The sequence below is a fragment of the Sphaeramia orbicularis genome, chromosome 15, assembly GCF_902148855.1.
Source record: "Sphaeramia orbicularis chromosome 15, fSphaOr1.1, whole genome shotgun sequence".
In the NCBI taxonomy this organism is placed as follows: domain Eukaryota; kingdom Metazoa; phylum Chordata; class Actinopteri; order Kurtiformes; family Apogonidae; genus Sphaeramia; species Sphaeramia orbicularis.
This window is the reverse complement of record NC_043971.1, coordinates 34,560,531-34,579,690: the sequence shown is the minus strand read 5'-3', so window position 1 is coordinate 34,579,690 and position 19,160 is coordinate 34,560,531. Positions and strand designations below refer to the sequence as shown.

At 39.8% G+C, this 19,160-nt stretch overlaps 1 protein-coding gene across 32 annotated transcripts in view; it reads right to left on the bottom strand.

Moving 5' to 3' along the window:
• Window positions 1-19,160, bottom strand: part of kcnma1a (potassium large conductance calcium-activated channel, subfamily M, alpha member 1a) — a 202,592-nt gene that overhangs the window by 15,213 nt on the left and 168,219 nt on the right. For 11 of the 32 annotated variants that reach the window (XM_030155863.1, XM_030155864.1, XM_030155854.1 and 8 more), the window contains 5 exons: window positions 12,343-12,436; window positions 7,257-7,380; window positions 5,711-5,935; window positions 4,999-5,191; window positions 516-629 (listed from right to left, as the gene is read on the bottom strand). In XM_030155863.1, the coding sequence (XP_030011723.1) occupies window positions 516-629; window positions 4,999-5,191; window positions 5,711-5,935; window positions 7,257-7,380; window positions 12,343-12,436 (750 nt within the window). Of the gene's footprint in view, window positions 1-515; window positions 630-4,998; window positions 5,192-5,710; window positions 5,936-7,256; window positions 7,384-12,342; window positions 12,437-16,321; window positions 16,403-16,788; window positions 16,822-19,160 lie in introns of all 32 variants that reach the window. The other 21 variants (XM_030155837.1, XM_030155834.1, XM_030155835.1 and 18 more) reach the window with 7 other exon arrangements.

The following is a 19,160-nucleotide window of genomic DNA, read 5'->3' as shown; positions in this document are numbered from 1 at the left end:
CATGAGTCCCCACCACCAGTGGGAATACAGCCACTGCCATTGTTATTAATAAATGGACCCATTTTGCAACCATGGCAGTTTTTTTTTTTCTACCTTTTTACTCTCTTTCCTTTTCTCCCGCTCTCACCCTCCCCATCATACTGTTGTTCTTGTGCATTAGTGGACAAATTGCAGGACATGTAACTATAGACCTGAAAATGCCTCTCTGACATCCTCAAGTAACATGGCGTCCTCAGAGTGAAAGCGATCACAAAACTTAGTAAGATCCAACAATTAACAGATAAATGTGAACTGGAGTTGGGCAGAGCTACTGACACTGTGGAAGAAAGCAAAAATTCCACACCAAACATTCCTAAGTCCATTCGACCGTGAATGAGTTGGAACTTTTGGTAGCGGCATGATGTTTAGTCGTATTTATCAGCTCTGTGTGCCTATGTCTGCAAATGGATAATGAGTTGATCTGGAGTTACTGGAGACAGCATGCAACGCGTGGAGTTGGGTGGAAAGAGTTTTACCTAGTTCTGTGATGATGGGGATGTTGGATCCGGTGGTGACGGAGGCCTGCCGCACAAAGCCATGTACTGGACTGCTGTCTGGAGATGACCTGTCCATTCCAGGAGGCGTGAAACCTGACAGACAGATACTTTATTAATCTCTGACAGGAAACTGTTTTGTTGCAGCAGTTATGTTCACATTCAAAAAAGTAATAGTAAAAAAAAAAAACTAGGATAAATACTAAAAAGATGACAGTAAAGTAAAATGGCAAGAGTGTCTGAACAAAATATAATTAGTGATATAAATAAGGTAAAATATATATGTAACGTCATATATACTATGACATATAATAGTTCAGAATGCGCAATAACAGGGCAGTTGGCCACACCGCAGCTGCATCAATGTAAACATAGTTATATATGTACACATACATACTCTACACATCCACATAAACATATTCACCATTAATATATACATGCCCAAATAATTCAATTCAGTTCAATTCAATTCAATTCAATTCAATTCAATTCAATTCAATTCAATTCAATTCAACTTTATTTAGAGCACATTTCATGCATAAGGCAGACTCAATGTGCTTCACAACAGGTATATAACATAAAAACATAATAATAATAATAATAATAATAATAATAATAATAATAATAAGTTGGGAATGAAAACAAGCAACAGTCAAATAAACTATTTTGCATTTGGATGTGATCAACATGTGACTGAACGTGCATTACTGAATCGCATTCTGTGCAAGAAACACAGAAATAAACATTTTAATATGTCAGCAACTAACTGAGAGAATGGATGGTAATTCATGTTAATTTTTTAGGTTTATTAAATGGTAGATACACAGCTTATAAGTGTTATTAGGTTTTCCAGAAATGGGTTTTACACCATGTTACATTTAGAGGCAAAGTCAAATCACTGATGTGATATGTTTAAGGAATACAAACCCTGTAGGAATCTTGGATCTCTTGACTCAGGTCAGTTAGTAGAGCTAAATATGGCGAAAAACCATTTAGTAATTATACTATATTTGGAACAAACTGCCGCATGTACTTTAATTCCAAGTTAAAATAATATCTTCTCATGTGTCTATGATATAATTTATCCTATTCTATCTGTCATTCTTTAAGCACTTTATTAGGCTTTCTACATTCCTATTTTCATTGAATCACATTGAATTAAATTGAATTGTATAAAATGCATTAGTTAAATTATGGCCCGCTGATACTGACTATTGGCATTGTTGCATTTATATATATTATATGAATTTTACATATAATGTATTTATTGTTTGTGAAACTGTTTCATCTTGAACAGAACTCCCTAGAAGGAAGAAATCTTGTATCTCAGTGACCTTGATAAAAAAATAAAAAAAAATAGGATAAATAAAATAAAATGGTAAACTGGTATCATAAGCATCTGCATCAACACTATTATACCATTACACATAGTGCATGTCAGCTCACTCAGCATCAGCTTTTGTTGTGCATTTCTGTGCCAGTCATATTTGTGGATTGACAGAAAAAAAGGGAACAGAGGGAGGTGTAGGAAGCAAAGTCAACAAAGTAGCTGACTAAAAATTGCAATATGGATACCATCCTTTTAGGGGTCAGCTAAGACATATTTAGCATTCACAGCCTTTCCATCACCGGGCAGACATAAATTTTATATGTTGTTCATTTTGTTACGATAAAATTGGTGAAGTGGATCCTGAAAACCTTTTATCGGAAATGGCGCAGCTCAGAACCATGAAATACAAGTGCAAGTGACAGGAGTTTGAATTCACATGACTTCACATTTTTGCATTTCCTCAAAGTGACAAGTAAACACCTTAAATCTGTAATGCTATATGCATAATGCATCAACTGTGTTTTGACATCCATCATTTAGTGCTGACTACAGCAAAATGCCAGCTTATAGTTCCACAACCAAGGAAACATAATGCAGGGAATATATTCAGGTCACAAAGTTTTAAAAGGGTTGCAAATTCTATGTGTGTGTATGTGTGCATGCACGCATTTTCTGTCAGGAAACTCGATGAGCTGCTTGCATTACAAAAGAGATCCTCTAGCCCCCTTTGCAACTGAAAAGACACCAAATAGTTTACTATACAGCAAAAAGCACACGCTGAACTGAAGCGTGGATAATCATAACTCTTGTTATTCCAATTATTGAACTTGGAAACAGCAGAGGTTTGACACTCCCAGTCATCCAGGGAGCATGAGCTCAGACAGTGCAAACATCATTTTGTCGATGTCCATAAAGGATGATGTTTACTCCTCTGGAGAGTGACAGCAAGTTTTGGATATTGCCAAAACTGAAACACTGCTCTTATAGAATCATAGTGAACATCAAGACTAAACGCAGCTGCAGAAGAACAGCTTCCATCGCGCACAGTGTTTGCAGAAAATGATTGTTGGTAGAAACGGATACACGAGGCCTACTGCTGAGACGCCTTCAAACCCTGTTAGGTTACAAACAACTCAGTAGTTAAAATCTGAGTTGGTGAGCGCCAAACAGAGAGCTGTATGTCTTCCACAGACAGAGTTACAGTAGTGCAAGACAAGCAGTGTTAGACTGTGTTTATCACCTGATAAACCTGAGCGCCTCTACAAACAAATACAATCGTACCAAAGATTTTTTTTTCCCCAGGAAAACCCTGTACAGATAGTCTACCACAGAGAATTTACAGAATAATCTAAACATTTTTACAGCTTATTCTCAATATCTAAAAAATATAATTGTGAATAAAAATGTTACATATTCATAATAAATTAAATGATTTCAGTATGATCAATGAGGTTTCTTGATTATTCATACATGAAAGGACAAAAAGTGAACGATGTTCAACAGATTATCTATAGAGTATATGTAAGGATTCATCTACAAAGCAAAACAGCCAAATTGCTGAATTTCAACTTTTCCTCATCTCACATAAACTGAGAAAGTAATGCTATGTGATACAACACAGAATTAGATATTTTATCCTCTGTCAAAAAGTAATTCTCTGCTTTGTTATTCTTTGAAATAGCCTGATCATACGCAGCATCTCCTCTTCTGGACGGCTGGAGTTCTTTTAAGGCTGCAACCTCATCTGTTTAACTGTGATGCATAATAGACAAGTAAGATCTGGGTTACATACCTCCTTCTCCCTGTCGCCCCCCGGGCACAGCTATGCTCTGTGGTTGACTACATGCTACAGCAGCCGTGAGACGCTCTCCCCCAGGAAAGCGTGTGTTTACTTATTCATTTGCACCTTCTTGTTTTAAATTCACAGACAATGTCTGAATGAGAGCATCGCTAGGAGGAAGGAATCCCCAAAGTAATACCTATGATACAATAGAGTCTGGCTATGTGTGTTTCCATATGTATGCATGATTGCATGTCACTGTGTATGTGGTGCATGTGTGTTTTTTAAAGTGAAGTATTTATCACTGAAATGGGGGGTTGATGTAAGACCCAATTATTGATGACAATAGGCTCCATCCATCGACCTGGGAGAGAATATAGGCTGGTGGCTTTCATATCGAGGTGGCATTCTGTGAATACTGCTCCCTAGAGCAGTGTGCTCTCAGATTTACCCCTGCTTATTGTTCCTTGGTGACACTGCTATCGACAGCACATCACTCAGTCAAGGCTGAAGAAATAACAGCATTGGCATTCTCCTAAAACATGTGGAAGTGCTCGGCACTAAAAAATAATAGCCTCTTGGACCTTCAACTTTGATTTGTATTTACAACAGTCACTGTGGTGCCACTAAATAGTACTGAGCTCAAGGCATGTCACGCCTTTCAGGCTAATCATAAACAGAGGATTACCTATTTGTGATGTACGTGGATAGATGGCATTGTTGTCTGTGTGTCTGAGCAGGTTTAAATATGCACACACATTCTAACACAAAGGTGTGTGTGTAGCTGTTTTGTTTTGACTAATGAGGAGCAGCTGAATTGGCCTGCCTGGTGATTTGTACTAGCTGCTTAATGATGATGAGGCCTGATGGGATGCCAGGTTCGTGTGTTTGTCTGCAAACATCAACAATCTGTTCCAGACGATCTGCCAGACACCAGATCGGGAGAACAACACCAAATGACACAGTCATGTTGATTACATCATTAAAAAGTATTATCAAGGAGGTTTAGCAGCATGTAATTACCAGGGACAAGACTGAAATCATCAGAAAATTATGTGGAGCAAACACTCTTCAAAGGCTTGATGAAGCAATCAACACAGTGTTGTGTGTACACGCCTATAGGTTTTTAAAGTCCGTTTATAGATGCCACTCAAAGCGAGTCATCCAATATTTCAGTTAAGAACATTTAGCAGACTCCATGTTTGTCATACTGTTTACATCCCTCTTGTGTGCCCCTCTCATTTTCCCACCATTCCTGTGTTCTTTTTATATATTTGACTACTATGTTTTCTCCCTGCCTCGACCCGTCCCTTTTGGCCAGCAGTGCACATGAAGTCTAATAGGGTGCTTCTTACCTTGGGAATTAGCCTGTAAGACTCCAATGCTGTCATCAAACTGCATAGATTTGATGTTGAGTGATGCCAAGATGCATTCCTTATCCTGCAGTGAGGCATCTTCGATATTGTTCTGATTGGCTGACAGTATAACGCACATGTCGCAGAGGTTGATGTTGACAGCCCTTAAATCTGCCCGACTTAATGGTGTACCCTTCAGGGTGAGTAGAACAGAGAGAAAAGCACAGAGACACACAGAGAGAGAAAAAAAGCACAGAGAACAGACAGACATGGGGGAGAGAAAAACAAATTTAAGAAGCGAGTGGGGTGGAGCTTTGGGAAATTACTTAACAAGTATTCTTGTTTTGAGGCGTTGACATTCCACTGATCTAACTGGGCACTGGAGAATCAGAGACATGGACTAATCTAAAGGCTAGCTTGTGCTGAGGGCTGTGTTTGGGATTCTCTTCTGATCATCTATCAAGCTGGGACTAACAAGCTCTAAGGCAGAGAGCCATCTGTGATGGCTAATGCAGCTGCAGCTCACACTCCGTTTTGGATATGCAGGATGAATCACAGCTTTGAATGAGGGCTGGTTGACTGAGCTATCATACAGTGATCATTCAATTCAGTGTCTGATCAAATCCCACTGACAGCCCCTCTCAGGATTTCAATACATGTAACTCAAAAAGTCATGACCACACACATCATGTTCTTTTGCGGTCATACTCACAGGTAAGATGGAAACCTTGGGGAAGTTGTGTAAAGTTTCCCACTCTCTTCGTAAGTAATCCAGCGAGCCCACAAACACTATGGGTTTGAGTTCATGATAATGGAAGTTGCTGGCTCTTAAAGGCATCACCAAGTTTCGCAGCCCCACTAAAGCGGACGTGACATCTCCAAATATACAGACCACCACATGGCCGCTCAACACTGTCATGGAGGCTTCACTCCGCGTCTGTAGGGAACATTGGGATAAAGGGAGGGGAGTGAAGAGCAGAAAGAAGTACATGAGGAAAAGCACAGACAAAGATGACAGGAAGAGTAAACAGAAAACAGAGAGAAACAGAAAACTGGGGAACAAGTTCTTGTTTCAACCCAGCTTCAAGTCTTATAAACTGTTATAAACCCACATTAAATAGTTTAACCATTGTTGAACTCTCTAAATGTTACTTTTCCGTGACTTCTTTGTCGGTAGAACAATTAACAAGTCAACAAAGGTTTCTTTAACTATTCTGTTTATAAGCAGTTTATCGACTAATCAACAATTCATCTGCATAAAAAAAAAAATAAAATAGTGGAAGGTTCTCTGAAAGGGAAGTAGACTCAATTGCTGAAAAATGCAGTTTGTAAGATTTTAGACACGTGCAAAATGTAAGACTTAAGGCCTGTCACATGAATAAACAAAGCTCCTCTACAAAGTTCACAGAGCGATACAGTGTCACACTAGCTCAGTAAGTGTTAGACTGCAAGTTTGACAATACATGTAAGTGCACTAAACTCTTCTATGATGCTAGCAGTTTTGAAACATAATGCATAAAAGTACTACTGCTGCATACTTTAAGCTCGTTGCCTAATATTTTACATTACATGCATACAGAACTTGGTTCCTCTGTGAACCTAACCATTCATTTTCCTAAACTGACAACGTGGTTCGATGATGATCTTTATTTAATTTTTCCTTTAATTTGAGAAATTAAATTAAATCAAACCACCCTTTATTGTCATCTTACACTGCAGCGGCAGTTCAAGTTAAGAAGATGTGTTCAAGGGAGTGCTACTGTTGAGCATCCCATACATTCACACATAAATAAAATAAATTAAATGACTAAATCTGGGCTTAAACTATGTCTGGGAAACTACAGAAATGTCTTAGTGTTTAGTCACATCTACCTGTAGCTACATGGTCACAAGTATCTATGCTAAATTGTTTTAAAAAGGTAAATACAGACATTTAAGGTGATTTTTTTTTCCTTCTAAATGCTTACAAACTGCCTCTTCAAAGCATCTGTGCAAACCCATGCGTGGAGTGTTGTGATGCACTTCACAGATCTTTGGTGGGTATATAAAGAAAACATTTAACTCACCTTGTAACAACAGAGAGGCAGTGAGAGAAATGTCAGTACATATTAGTATGTGACTGTATTACTATAAGATGGATGGGACTTTTTGGTCCTTGACATACTTACTTTAAGTGTTTGGCACATTGCAATAATTATTTGATTTTTTTTTTTTTTTTTTTTACAGGATTGCAGCGACAGAACCTTTGCCACACTCACCAAGATGACTTTTTCGATGTCTTTTGACGGGCACCAGTGAAACATCCCTGTCGAGTCATACCTCTTCACGTTCATGTCCATGTTCTCGATTTGTTCATTTCCGGGGATTAGAAGGGGGTCGTGTCTGCTGGAATAAAAGAGGAAATAAAGACAAATCAGACCAAGTAAGAAACAGATGAAACAGGAAATAGATGCAGTAAAACACATGGATATCTTTTGACAAGAGCCTCATGCTATGTAATAATGTCTCATTCTAAAAGTTTTAAAGTTTTTGTTGTAGTACATAGGTCTCATAACTTCCCCACTATTCCTCTGTTACTTCCAGTCCTTGACATCAAATCATCAGAAAACTCATAGATCCTGTTGGCAGCAGTGCTACAGAGGAGAACAACAAGACTTGAGTGCTACTGACTGAATGACATGACAACACAAGACCAATTACCAGCTTTTACCCTCTCTTCCAGTTCTTGACGCCATGCGGCACAAATAGTAAAAGCTCCAACAGGCTCACACTTTAAATATTTCAGGAATTTGCCCAATCACATTTGCTTTCCCAACTGATGGCCATTAATGTTTCAACAGCATGTCACAACTAAACAGGCTAATCCACAGCAGTGGGCTGCTGAGTTTTATCCGGTGTAACACTGACCATGAAAGGGCTCCTGTCAGTCCTGTTATAGTAGCTCTCCTGCTCCTGCACTTATTTTACAAGACATGCTCTCATAGTTCCTCTAAAGCCATCCCAGAACATTTCATGCAGAACTCTCAGTGACAACAGTCAAAATGTATTGCTGAAATTCACTCCCATTCTACACTAAACATTGCCCGATTACCGCACTACAATGCAATTTATTTACAGTTCAACACAAATAATGAAATCCTGGGTTAAGGCAGCACTATACAAAAATCCTAAAAACTGGGAACTGCAGAGAGACAGACATTTGAGTAATATGGGAGAAAACATCTCAAGAATTTGACATACATCTCTCTCAGTATCACTCTCTATCCTCTATCAACACTGTCATTCACTGACAAGGCTTTGATGTTTCTCTTCCTTCAGCCTGCATTTGGGTTGCATGCCATCGCAGGAAAAGTAAAAGTTAAAAAAAGCTGTCAATTAGCCACCCTCTCTCTCTACCTCTCTTTCCCCCTCTTCCTTCTATCAGTTAGTGCAGGTGATAATAACACTGACAGCATTTAGTGTTTTTACACTCAGCCTGAATCTTTCATCCAGAGCTGCGTGTTGCGCCAATCAACTCCACGGAGCCCGCGTCACTTCAATCTGCTCAGCTCTGCTCGCCTCCACACAGGGGCTGACTGGCGCATGCAGGCAGGCTGCCGCTCCACCTCTCTCTGCCAAGACAGCTATCTTTCACAGAGCTGTCAGCAGTGTGACTGGCAGGCTGTCACCAGCTCCACACACCTCCCTCCTCCTGCCTCCTCCCTCCTCCTTGCTTCTCTCTGCCTCAGGTCGAACCTACCACGGGGCTCGGAGGAAGGGGGGGGTGGGGTGGGGGGTGGGGGGCAGACATGACGTCTGAGCCACAGTGCCACGCCCAGGGGATATCAGCTGCAGATGATGCTGTGACATCTCCTGCGATTGGATGCGTGTTGTCAGTTGTGACCCGTCAAAAAGGTTTGTGGAAATGGTGTTGATGGCACGGTGGCAATACAGCTCGTTAGCAGTGACACATCTTATTGGCTGCTGGAAAACCAGTAATGCACCCGCGCAAACAGTAGGTCAAAACAGATGTTTTAAAAATGTCAACCTAAGATTATAACAAATACACATAGTGTCAGATATGTATTTTTCCTACATTAAACCCTCTAGAGACTAGCATAGCATTTATGCCTATCACACACATGATTTAAAAAACACTAAATGACTTTTCAGCTGATACTGAACTGCGCGTTTACAAATTTCCAGGCCAATTTGTGATGTGTGCAGATACAGAACAGAACATATTTTTAGTGTTCCCTAAGAGAGTGCAGATTTTCCAACAAATAAAACATATCACAGAAAAGTAAACATGTCAGACATAATATTACACAAAGATATTCCCTGTATTGAAATATTATTTCATTTTATTTTATTATATTATTAAATGTCAACTAAGAGCTTGTCTATTTCCCAGTGATAAGGAACATTTTAAAAAGAGCCAAAGTCATTATAAAATGCATTTTACATTTAATTTGCTATTGAATGCTAAATTACCATGCATAGCGAGTGTATTACTAGGTTAAGTCACTGTGCTGTAAAGTGTTGAGTAAAGGTGTAAATGTACGAAACTTCACATAGAGATAAAAATGCATAAATAATGGCAATAAAAAAAAAATCCCTGGTTGAACTACAGATTTCATTCATATGTGGTATTTGCACACAACAGTAATTTATTATGGTAACTTTACACTGCATCAGAGAGAAAAGATATCTTACCCTGAATCACATAATGTAAAACGCTTGATACTGGATTAAACAATGAGCTCAGAATTGGCAACAATCTACAACTATACTCACGCATTTCTGTCTATATAGGCTTTTAGAGTCAGTATGTACATCTACACATCCTGGAAAAGTGTCTACATTTTTAATACTGAATTAATGACAGTACTTGACTGGATGACAAATATTGTTTTTTTTGCTGACTGAAATACTGTATTTCATCAGATGTGCTTTTATATAGGACAAATATTTCCCTTGCATGTCTCACTCCTGTGTCTCACTCTTTCTTCCTCCCTCCCTCCCCCTTTTCCTCCCTCTGTATATATTTCAAACAGAGTTGAGTTATTCCAGTGTATCACTCTGCAGTCACAAACTGGGGATGGGCGTGCTCCCCCAATCCCTCTCTGCCAGACTACGAAGGCAGCCTCTTGCTTTGAAAATTTTCCCCATCATGCAAACTGACAAAGGCATGCTTTTCAAAAGCCCACAGCCAATCTGTTGATCATTATTTATTTACAAAGGCCTTCAGGCTGCAAGTCCTGTAAAAACCATACTTGATACGTATGCTCACTCTCTTCTTGCTCTCTACTGTGTTTTCCCCCTCCTTGCTTGTAGAATAAAGTATCCCTAAGGCTACCTCAAACAATCACTTTTCATTGTGCATAAAATCCACCTTGTAAGGCATAACTGTTTAATATATATGGTGTTATATGTTGATGGGGGCAGCTGTGGAGGGGGGGCCGTGGACTGTGATGGGTAATTTGATGTTTTGCTGAGGGCTAAGATTTAGAAAAAAAAATCTACACCTATAACAGAGGACCTGTCATCCCAGTACCCAAGAGCCAGCAGAATACAGAAGCACCCCTTAAGCAGAGAAAACTTTGACACTGCTTTGAAGCGTTTTCAAAACTGAGTAAATAACTCGCAAGAATTATTATCACTGCGAGATCAAAGCAGAGATGCATATATTACATGGCAAACGGGGACCATCTCCTAAGCAAAAAAGGAAAAGAAGAAAAGGTTTTATGCTTTAAGTTAGGCAAACTAAACAGCCTTTTAAACAAGCAGTTAGCTGGAAATGTGCCAATGTCTAGTTGTTTTTGTAACAGTTTTCTCCCTCTGAGCAAGGGCATCTAAAATGATGCTCTGTTGCAGAGCAGCAGACTGAAGGGTATGACTCTGTGTTGGGCTAATGGTTTGGCAAGTGTGAAGGCTTATTAAATGCTTGTTTTGTGGAGAACTGAGGGGGAGGCCGACAAGTATACTGGACAAAATCACATAGGCATGCCAGTGCAGTAGGAGGAAAGCTGCCTAAGGGAAGCGAGCAGGACAAACATACAAAAAACTCAACTAGAATGTAAGGAGAGAAAAAAACACTGCTTAAAAAAAAAAAAAAACAAAACATATAGACCAAGTGAACTGAGTACATTCTTTTCTTTTTCAGTTTATTCATAGTTTAGATTGGGTGTTATTATTTGCAAAATTGGTTCTTGAAATTGTTGTAAAATTAATTTCCACTGTTGCCCATAAAGTTGGAAATATTTTTACCTCTTCTTATGAAAGTATTGTGACAATGTGATTTATTCTTGATATATAAAGTGCAACTAGACACGGTGTGTAATCATTCCACCTGGTCAAAGGTGACACTGATGTGTATAAATAGGAATAAAAAGAGGAACGTGTCTGAAAACAAAATGATTCCAGCTTTATGGGCAAAAGCGTATATATCTATCAAAAATATTCCGTAAATATGTTCTTCATTCAGTTTTTTGGAAACAGCTTTCCTCACAAATGCACCACACAGAAGCTTTTCAGACACAAGACTTTAAAATCTACAGCACAGGCACAAGTCTGTCCATATCATCAGAAAGACGGTGATAATTAAGCTCGTTCCTGTTCAGAGATGGGCAGCTCATCTGTGAGTGTTTTTGTCCCGTTAGATCTTCACCACCGGGCCTTCATCTTGCCGTCCCAATGCACGGAGCTCGACCTCCCTGTATTTTCCAGGCTGCCGCGTTGCCAACCAAGCCTTGCAGCCAGAGGAGCACAAAAATCCACCCCTTTTATCCTTCAAAATCAATTAACAGCAGTTTAATTCCACGGGACAGGATAAAAGGAAGGTAATATCTGAATTCATATTTGATTGTGATGATACATCTCACATATGGCCTTAAGTACCAGAAACAGTACTCACAGGGGTTCCCACAATAGAGGAGTAGCCTAAGGGCAAAGTAACCATGCAGGTCCCTCTGATTGGTTGCCGGTGTCATTAGTGCCAGCATTGTTTAAGGAGTACATGTGGACCAGACCGGAGGAGGTGACAGCTGGGACTTTAAAGCCAGAGGAGTTTTCAAACAGCTTCTCACAGCCTCTTTTCATGACAGAAATATTATTTCAGCTCTGTCATTAACAGCTGACAGCATGCCATCCTAAACAGCCAGAGCCTAACAGGGCACTTCTCCTCTCTTTCAGACTTTCTTACCTCCCTCTTCTGCCACCTCTAATTTGCCCCCTCCCATCCATCCAAACTCCCACCATCCGTCTCTGAAGTATCTCACACACATCCCTCCATCCCTACCTCCTATCTCACTTCCTCTCACTCCACGTTTGAAGGTGGCAAGGAGAGGAAAATCAGTGTCTTACCTCATCATTTTGGGCGAGCAGTTGGGTGAGTTTCGCATCCCTCCGTTGCGCTGCTTTTTTTTGGGCGACAGAGTTGATGGATGCTCATCTTCGACTGCAAACACATGCACAGAATGTCAGAATAGAGACAGATGGCTGGCAAAAATGTGCTGGACCTGACATGAAAAAGAAAAAGCCAACAATCAATCAATCATTGCAAACAAAAACTGAACAGAAAAAAGGAAACTTAATAATTCAATGTCAAATTGTGAAAAATATAGAAAAAGCATTAGTAAAAGACAAATGTAAATCTGAGAAAGGCAGGAGAAAACCACGGAGAAAAACCAATTTACGACCTAAAAATGTCACGGAGGACTCACATCCCAAAACCCCCAGATTTTGGTTCTTCTAAGTTGCACTTTTACGGGTCCTTCAGTAAAACACTTCCACATCTTTTCAGCTCCCCTGACAAATTCTGCAGCTGGTTGGACCTCTAGCAGTCTGCATCAGAGCGATCATGCTTGCCTGTACCGTTAATTGCCATGTGATGGTACAGGCTGTCATTGTCAGTGGGGCACGGGCAAAAGCAATGATAATGAGATAAATAAAGGTTATGGAGATGGATTTTGAGTGTGTTGTTTTTTTTATTTTTTAAACTGAAGACTCAATCTGATTCCCACCCCATCATTCCAGCTCTAAAAACAAAAACGCTAATGGCTCTTCTACAGGTCTACCTCCATGCCAAGAGAACATTTAGCACTCATAACACAGCATGAAAGGGCAAAAATTAGTGGGCTGTGAATATTAAAAGGGGCTAGTAAATTCATATCCAGTAGAAGAAGGTCAAGACTAGTGTTGAAAGTTCAAATGAAAGGTAAATAATTTACAGAACCTTTTGTAAAATAAAAGTGAATAACTGTTTTTGATTGTTGGCTGTTAAGCGTTTGCAGGATGCTGACACATAGAAACAGGGATTTTTAAGATGAATTTCAACTTTGGTTTCCTGTCAACTATGCTTTGCTTTGATGTGAACTGGAAGAAAAAATATTTTTCAAAGTTAGCTACAGTCCTAGACAGAGAGGACGAGAGAGAGAGCAGCCAGAGTGAGGCCAGGCCCAGTGTCTGAAGATTTCAGTCAAACTAACAGCAGTCTGATCTTCACTACTGTCTGTGAGTTTGAAGAGCTTTTAGACAGGCACCCAGATACTCTTATCCACTCTGCACTCTCCCAGTGCAAATGCCAAGTGCACCGTCACTTCAAACCCGTATTAGTCCTTTGGTTAGAAATCAATAACACAGCATGATATTAGTGTAAATCAATGTGCACGCCGCAAGCCGTGACTATTCCAAGCATGTGGAATTTCATTATTGTCTGAGCACCTATTCTAGGCTGTCACCTAATTCTGCTAATAAAAGATAAGAAATATGACTTTGCCTTCTAATAAAATGTCATTCTCTGACATTTCCTTTATGCAATTGGGCATTCAGAATAGCTAATATCACAAGCAGTTTCCACTTTACAAACAATTCTCTATGTAATGTACTTTGAAAATACCACATCAGAAAATATGCATCGCTAACCATATTGCTTGACAATGACATTCTAGTTTGAACTTAATTTGTTAATGGTAAAAACATAAAACCTCTCACAATGACTAAATTGAATAATTGAGCCACTGAGTACAAAAAAAAGGATAACATTATAAATTACAAAGCTAAATTTTAAATTTCTGCACCTGAAACTCAAGTGTCCTTAGTGCTCGAGTACTGATAAGATTGTAGACTAATTCACTACTTTTAGCACTCTTCAGTTTAGAAGTCACCCTGACAGTAGCGGCGTTGCACTAGCAGGCAAAAGCAGCAGGGGCAACAGCAACAACAGCAGTAGCTCCAGCAGAGTGAACCGACATGCAGCAAATAACACAAAATGGTAGGACAGGACAGGTGGGGTTACTGACTGATGCATCCCGCTAAGGGGGCAACCTACAGTGCCTACTGTGACTGAGCAGCATGGCATTACTGGGGTGGTAGCGGTATTTCACTGGCAGACTGCGGGCCCGGTTCAGCCGACTCTCAGCCAGGGATCTGGACACTGTGTCTCCTGGGCCTGAGAGACTGAGGCGCAGTTGCAAAGGGTCAGCCCCGGGGCCCAGCCCCACGGGGAGCAGGCTTCCTTTGCGGTTATTAACGAGGGGGATGTCGGCTGTGCCCAGGTTGACCAGGGGGTCCTGGCTGGGGTGCAGGGTGCTGGGAAGGAATGCATTTGAGGTGATGGAGGTAGAGGTGCAGCCAGTGGTTTTAATCGATCGGTTTTGATAAGATGGTCTAACTTCATCCTTTACTGTCAAACAATGGAGAATAACAACAATGTGTGAGGGCCGTCTGGTTCAGAAATTCAAGGCTGAATTTTTGTCGTATTTGTTCTAAAAGATTTGTTTAAGAATTCCTGTGTACATTCATTTAAAGTAAATGATTTGACTGAAGTTCATGGATAAATGTTTAGGACAAATGTGCGGTCATTTGCTGAAAGATATGTGATATTCAATTACCTGTGTAAAAATAAAACTTAGTCCTCTGGGCAGTTTGTGTCAGTTTTAATAAGATGATCAAGCATAGATAAATTTTACGCTTATGAACCCATACATTTTTACTACAGAAATAAAAAATATCTAAGTATTTTAACATCCCTTGCTTGGCTCAAGTCTAACTGATATGCTCATAAACAGCCTTTTTATTTGTGACAAATATTAATTAACTACAAACTTCCCAGTTTTATTTCTCCAGCTCATATTTCATTGTTAGTAAAACCAAATCACTTATAGCATATTATTTTAATTTCAATAAATGTAACACTATTACTTGTAATTTATAATAATAATAATTTTACTGACAATCAAAAATAAACACATTTTATAATATGTATAGGAATGTGTGTGTATTATGTGCTTTGAATGCATATGTAAAATGCAGTCAGCCATGTTCAAACTGTTTAATAATATACAAAAAATAATATTCTCTAGTTATTTTAGCAATAATCATTTCTTTTAAATTACTTTCTCTGGCTGAATCTAATATAACAAAGAATCTGCATGTACTCCTACTGGTCAACACCCCCCCCCCCCCCTCCCCCCCCCACACACACACACACACACACACACACAAAACAAGCAAACACACACACATACTACAGCCTATTGTAAAAGGTTTGCAGACTCAACCCTTATGTTTGTCTGTATTGCGAGAGATGAGCAAACTATCTGGTTGTAAAGTTGACTGTGAGAGGCTGAGGCTTTTTCCTTCCTTTGGTAGGAAGGGTGGTCGTTGGTTGTTTGGTAGAGAGAGCATGCTTGGGTGGCCCCGGGCGATAAACAGACGTTTATCCCAGCCGTCAGCTGCCTCCTTGATTTACGGGGTGCCACCGATAGCTCCTGGATTCATCTGGCCCTTGTCAAACACGTGCAGCGTTAGAGAGCGCTCACCCACCCTGGCAGGTCCACTGTGCATTCTGAACAACCCAGACGGCAACTGTCCCTTCCTGAAATGCTAATCACATGATGGTACTGTCCTGCATGCAAGCGTTCTCAGATAGCCATGACTCAATGTAAACTGGATGATGGGCAGAGAAATAGCATTTAAAAATGTTTACCTTTGTGTGTGACTTCAGCTGGCTTTGCCTATGTAATGTTTACTGCATGAGCAAGCTATGCTCCTTGTCTGCATTGCAACCTTGTGAAATAGCTTTTTAGGCCATGCATCATTGTTTTACTCTTATATTAAGGGTAAATATGTACTGCAATTGCTAAAGAGGCAGCTGCTGAAGAGGATGAAACAAACAGAAAAGTCTTCATGTTCATGTGTGTCAATTTGCTTAATAAGAAAGAAAGAAAGAAAATATGTACATATAAGCAATGCTTGCTATAACAAACAGCATTAGAAAAATAAAACGTATTCTTAACCAGTACAGTGTAATATGCTTAAGAATTATTCACCAAAGATTTACCTAAATTGCAATCAGGTTTGAATCGAACGCCAGTCTCTTTTTGACTTCCACTGTTCCCTGGTGTTGTAGCGCCATCTGCTGCTACATGCAGCACAATACAAAAAGAATATTTCATGGAACTACAAGGTATTATCAAACACAAAATTATTTCTTTGCAACTGCTATAATACCAGGAACTTATAATATGTAGGGTTTTAAATATGCAATTTCAGTATAGTACATTAAGTTATTTTATCAAAAGCAAACAGTTGAAATTAAGTTAAGAATGGTTCAACTCTGTTACGTTGACATTTACCTCTGGATTAGACATAAAACAACAGCAGTACTGTATTTGCTAAATGTATAAAGGATAACAAAGCAAATTCTAAAGCAAAGCATCAGTGCTAATCCTATATGACAAAGTGAGGTGACTAGAGTCTAAACACAGAGCTGGAGCAGAATGGAGAAGGACAGAGAAACACACTTACGTGATCTGACATATCCATTATACTTATATTTGGCTGAGGAGAATGCAAAGACAAGTGGCAGGTCACACAGAGGGAGAAAGGATGCAATGAAACAGACACATTAGGAAACAGAGACATCAAAACAAGAACAGAGGATGGAAAATAAATACGTATGATGATGAAGTACTGATGATGAGAGATATATAGGCACGAATGTGGGACCAGACAATGAAAATAATGGAGAAGCATGGTGATGGGAATATGGCATCATGGCACAAAAAGGCAAATGCAATTAACTGTCCATTCAGCGAGTGAGAGCGTTTAGGACAGTGTGGAGAAACTAAAGTGAGACATAATGATAGTCTAATGGGCCATTTCATACCAGCATAAAGAGTATACTCTTAGGTTGTTTTGTTTCATTCATTCATTCAACAATGTTTTCCTGATTAAAATGTAATTCTTTAGGCTTTTTATGGTTTCATTTCAATGCGATGAATGCCATGAGGTGTGCAGATAGGACAATTAAAGTCATCATGTCAAACAACGATACAAGCTCCACATGGCATGTAGACGTCCACACCACAGGCAGCAGACCGTCGCTACTAAAAACAGCCTTGCGAACAGAGCACAGATGCAAAGACTCTTGATCTTTACATGCAGCCTAAAAGTCTCACCTACATTAAGACAAATGGGAATTTTGCCAAGGCCTCCACCTCTGGCAGGACTGTTAATTAGGAATTAATTGAGAAGTACAGAACATGACCTTGACTGAGGGGTAATGAAGCCCGGTACTAACAGGAGTACTGGTACAGTAGGTACTAAAACTGAGCTTTGAGCTGCTGATACTATCCACTCTTTTCCAGAGTCTCTTCCAGCAGTAAAGGTCACACTGAGGGCCCAGGGCTGGCCTATGACACAGATCCTCAAACAGGGACCCACAGTGGCCCTGGCATCTGTCTCTAGCAATCTGCCTGCACCGCAGAGGCGGCAGACTAACTGGCTAGCATCTGGGGCGTAGCGAGGCAGCGTAGGACAGAGGGTAGGGAGGGGGAACCAAGCCTGCCTGGTGGACAGGAGCTGTCAGGGCAAGTTTGGTGATGGACCAGCAGGGCTGGGAAAATGAAAATGCAAACATAATTTCCGTGTCAAGATAGATAAGGTCCCCAGCAATGAGATGCAGATGTACACACATGCAAAGACACAGAAATACAAGTGCATGTTGTTACACACACGAGATGTGCACATGCACCCACACACGCATGTACAGAAGGTCGTGTACTAGCTTTAGCCAAAAACCAAAAGCATCTCTTGAGCCCTGGGTCATCAACCCTTGTCCACAGCCCTGTTTGATAGAAGCTCCAGCATGTCTATTACATAAACCCAGCCATGTAGCATTGTAAGTGAAGGAAGCCCATTGAGATGGTGTCCTGGTCACAAAAAAGACCATATGCGAACCTAAAAGCATTTGAATTTGGAAAGGAACAAAATCTAGTATGGAACATTTTACCAGGCCTTTAAAATGTAATTTATTCCAAAATACCTAGAAACACTACCAATAAGTCCCATTTTTCACTAATAATTAAAAGTCAGAATAAAGTGCAAGAATAGGAATATAAGATTATTCTATGTTTGAAAAACTGCATTATTTCAGTTTGCTAATGCTCCAGTGATAGCTATATGTGTATGACTGTTCAATAGTTAAATACAAATACATGGCACTAATTTAAAATACTGCTACCTACAGGCTATTCAGCAGAATTTTTACATAATTATAAAAAAGTTGGCATTTGTTTTCATTTCTTGTGAATGGCAAGAAAATTGTATGACAGAATTGCAGCTACCACAATTAGCTAAAAGTTCATATATATATATATATATATATATATATATATATATATATGACTCTGCATTTAAATATGGTATTATCAGTTCATAAATGTTCCTCCTTCAAGAAATGTTCATGTCGCACACAGTGCATTTGTGTGGTCTAAATGTGACTTGCAGCTGGATACAGGGTGAATTAAATGAAAGAGCGCTATCCAAGAAATCAATTATCCAAGTGCTCGACTTAGAAAAAAAATCTGGTTCAGATGTACAGGAGGATGAAGTCATCATGGATATAGATGTCTTATCCTCTCAGTCTGGTGGAAAAAAGGAAGGGAAATGGGGAACGGAAATCCAGCAATCCCTGACTGTACAAAGCCCAGTGCACTCCTCCACTAAACTCACTTTGTTCAGACAAAGTCAGAGTTAAAAAGGGAGAGAAATCTAAGACAGAGGAGGCTTTCCTGAAATCCAACAGGGGGTTGAGGGAGAAGTGAGATCAGTAACCATGTAATGGCCAGTAATTGGTACCGAGGGATATCAGCGCAGGCCGAACTACAAGAGGCCAA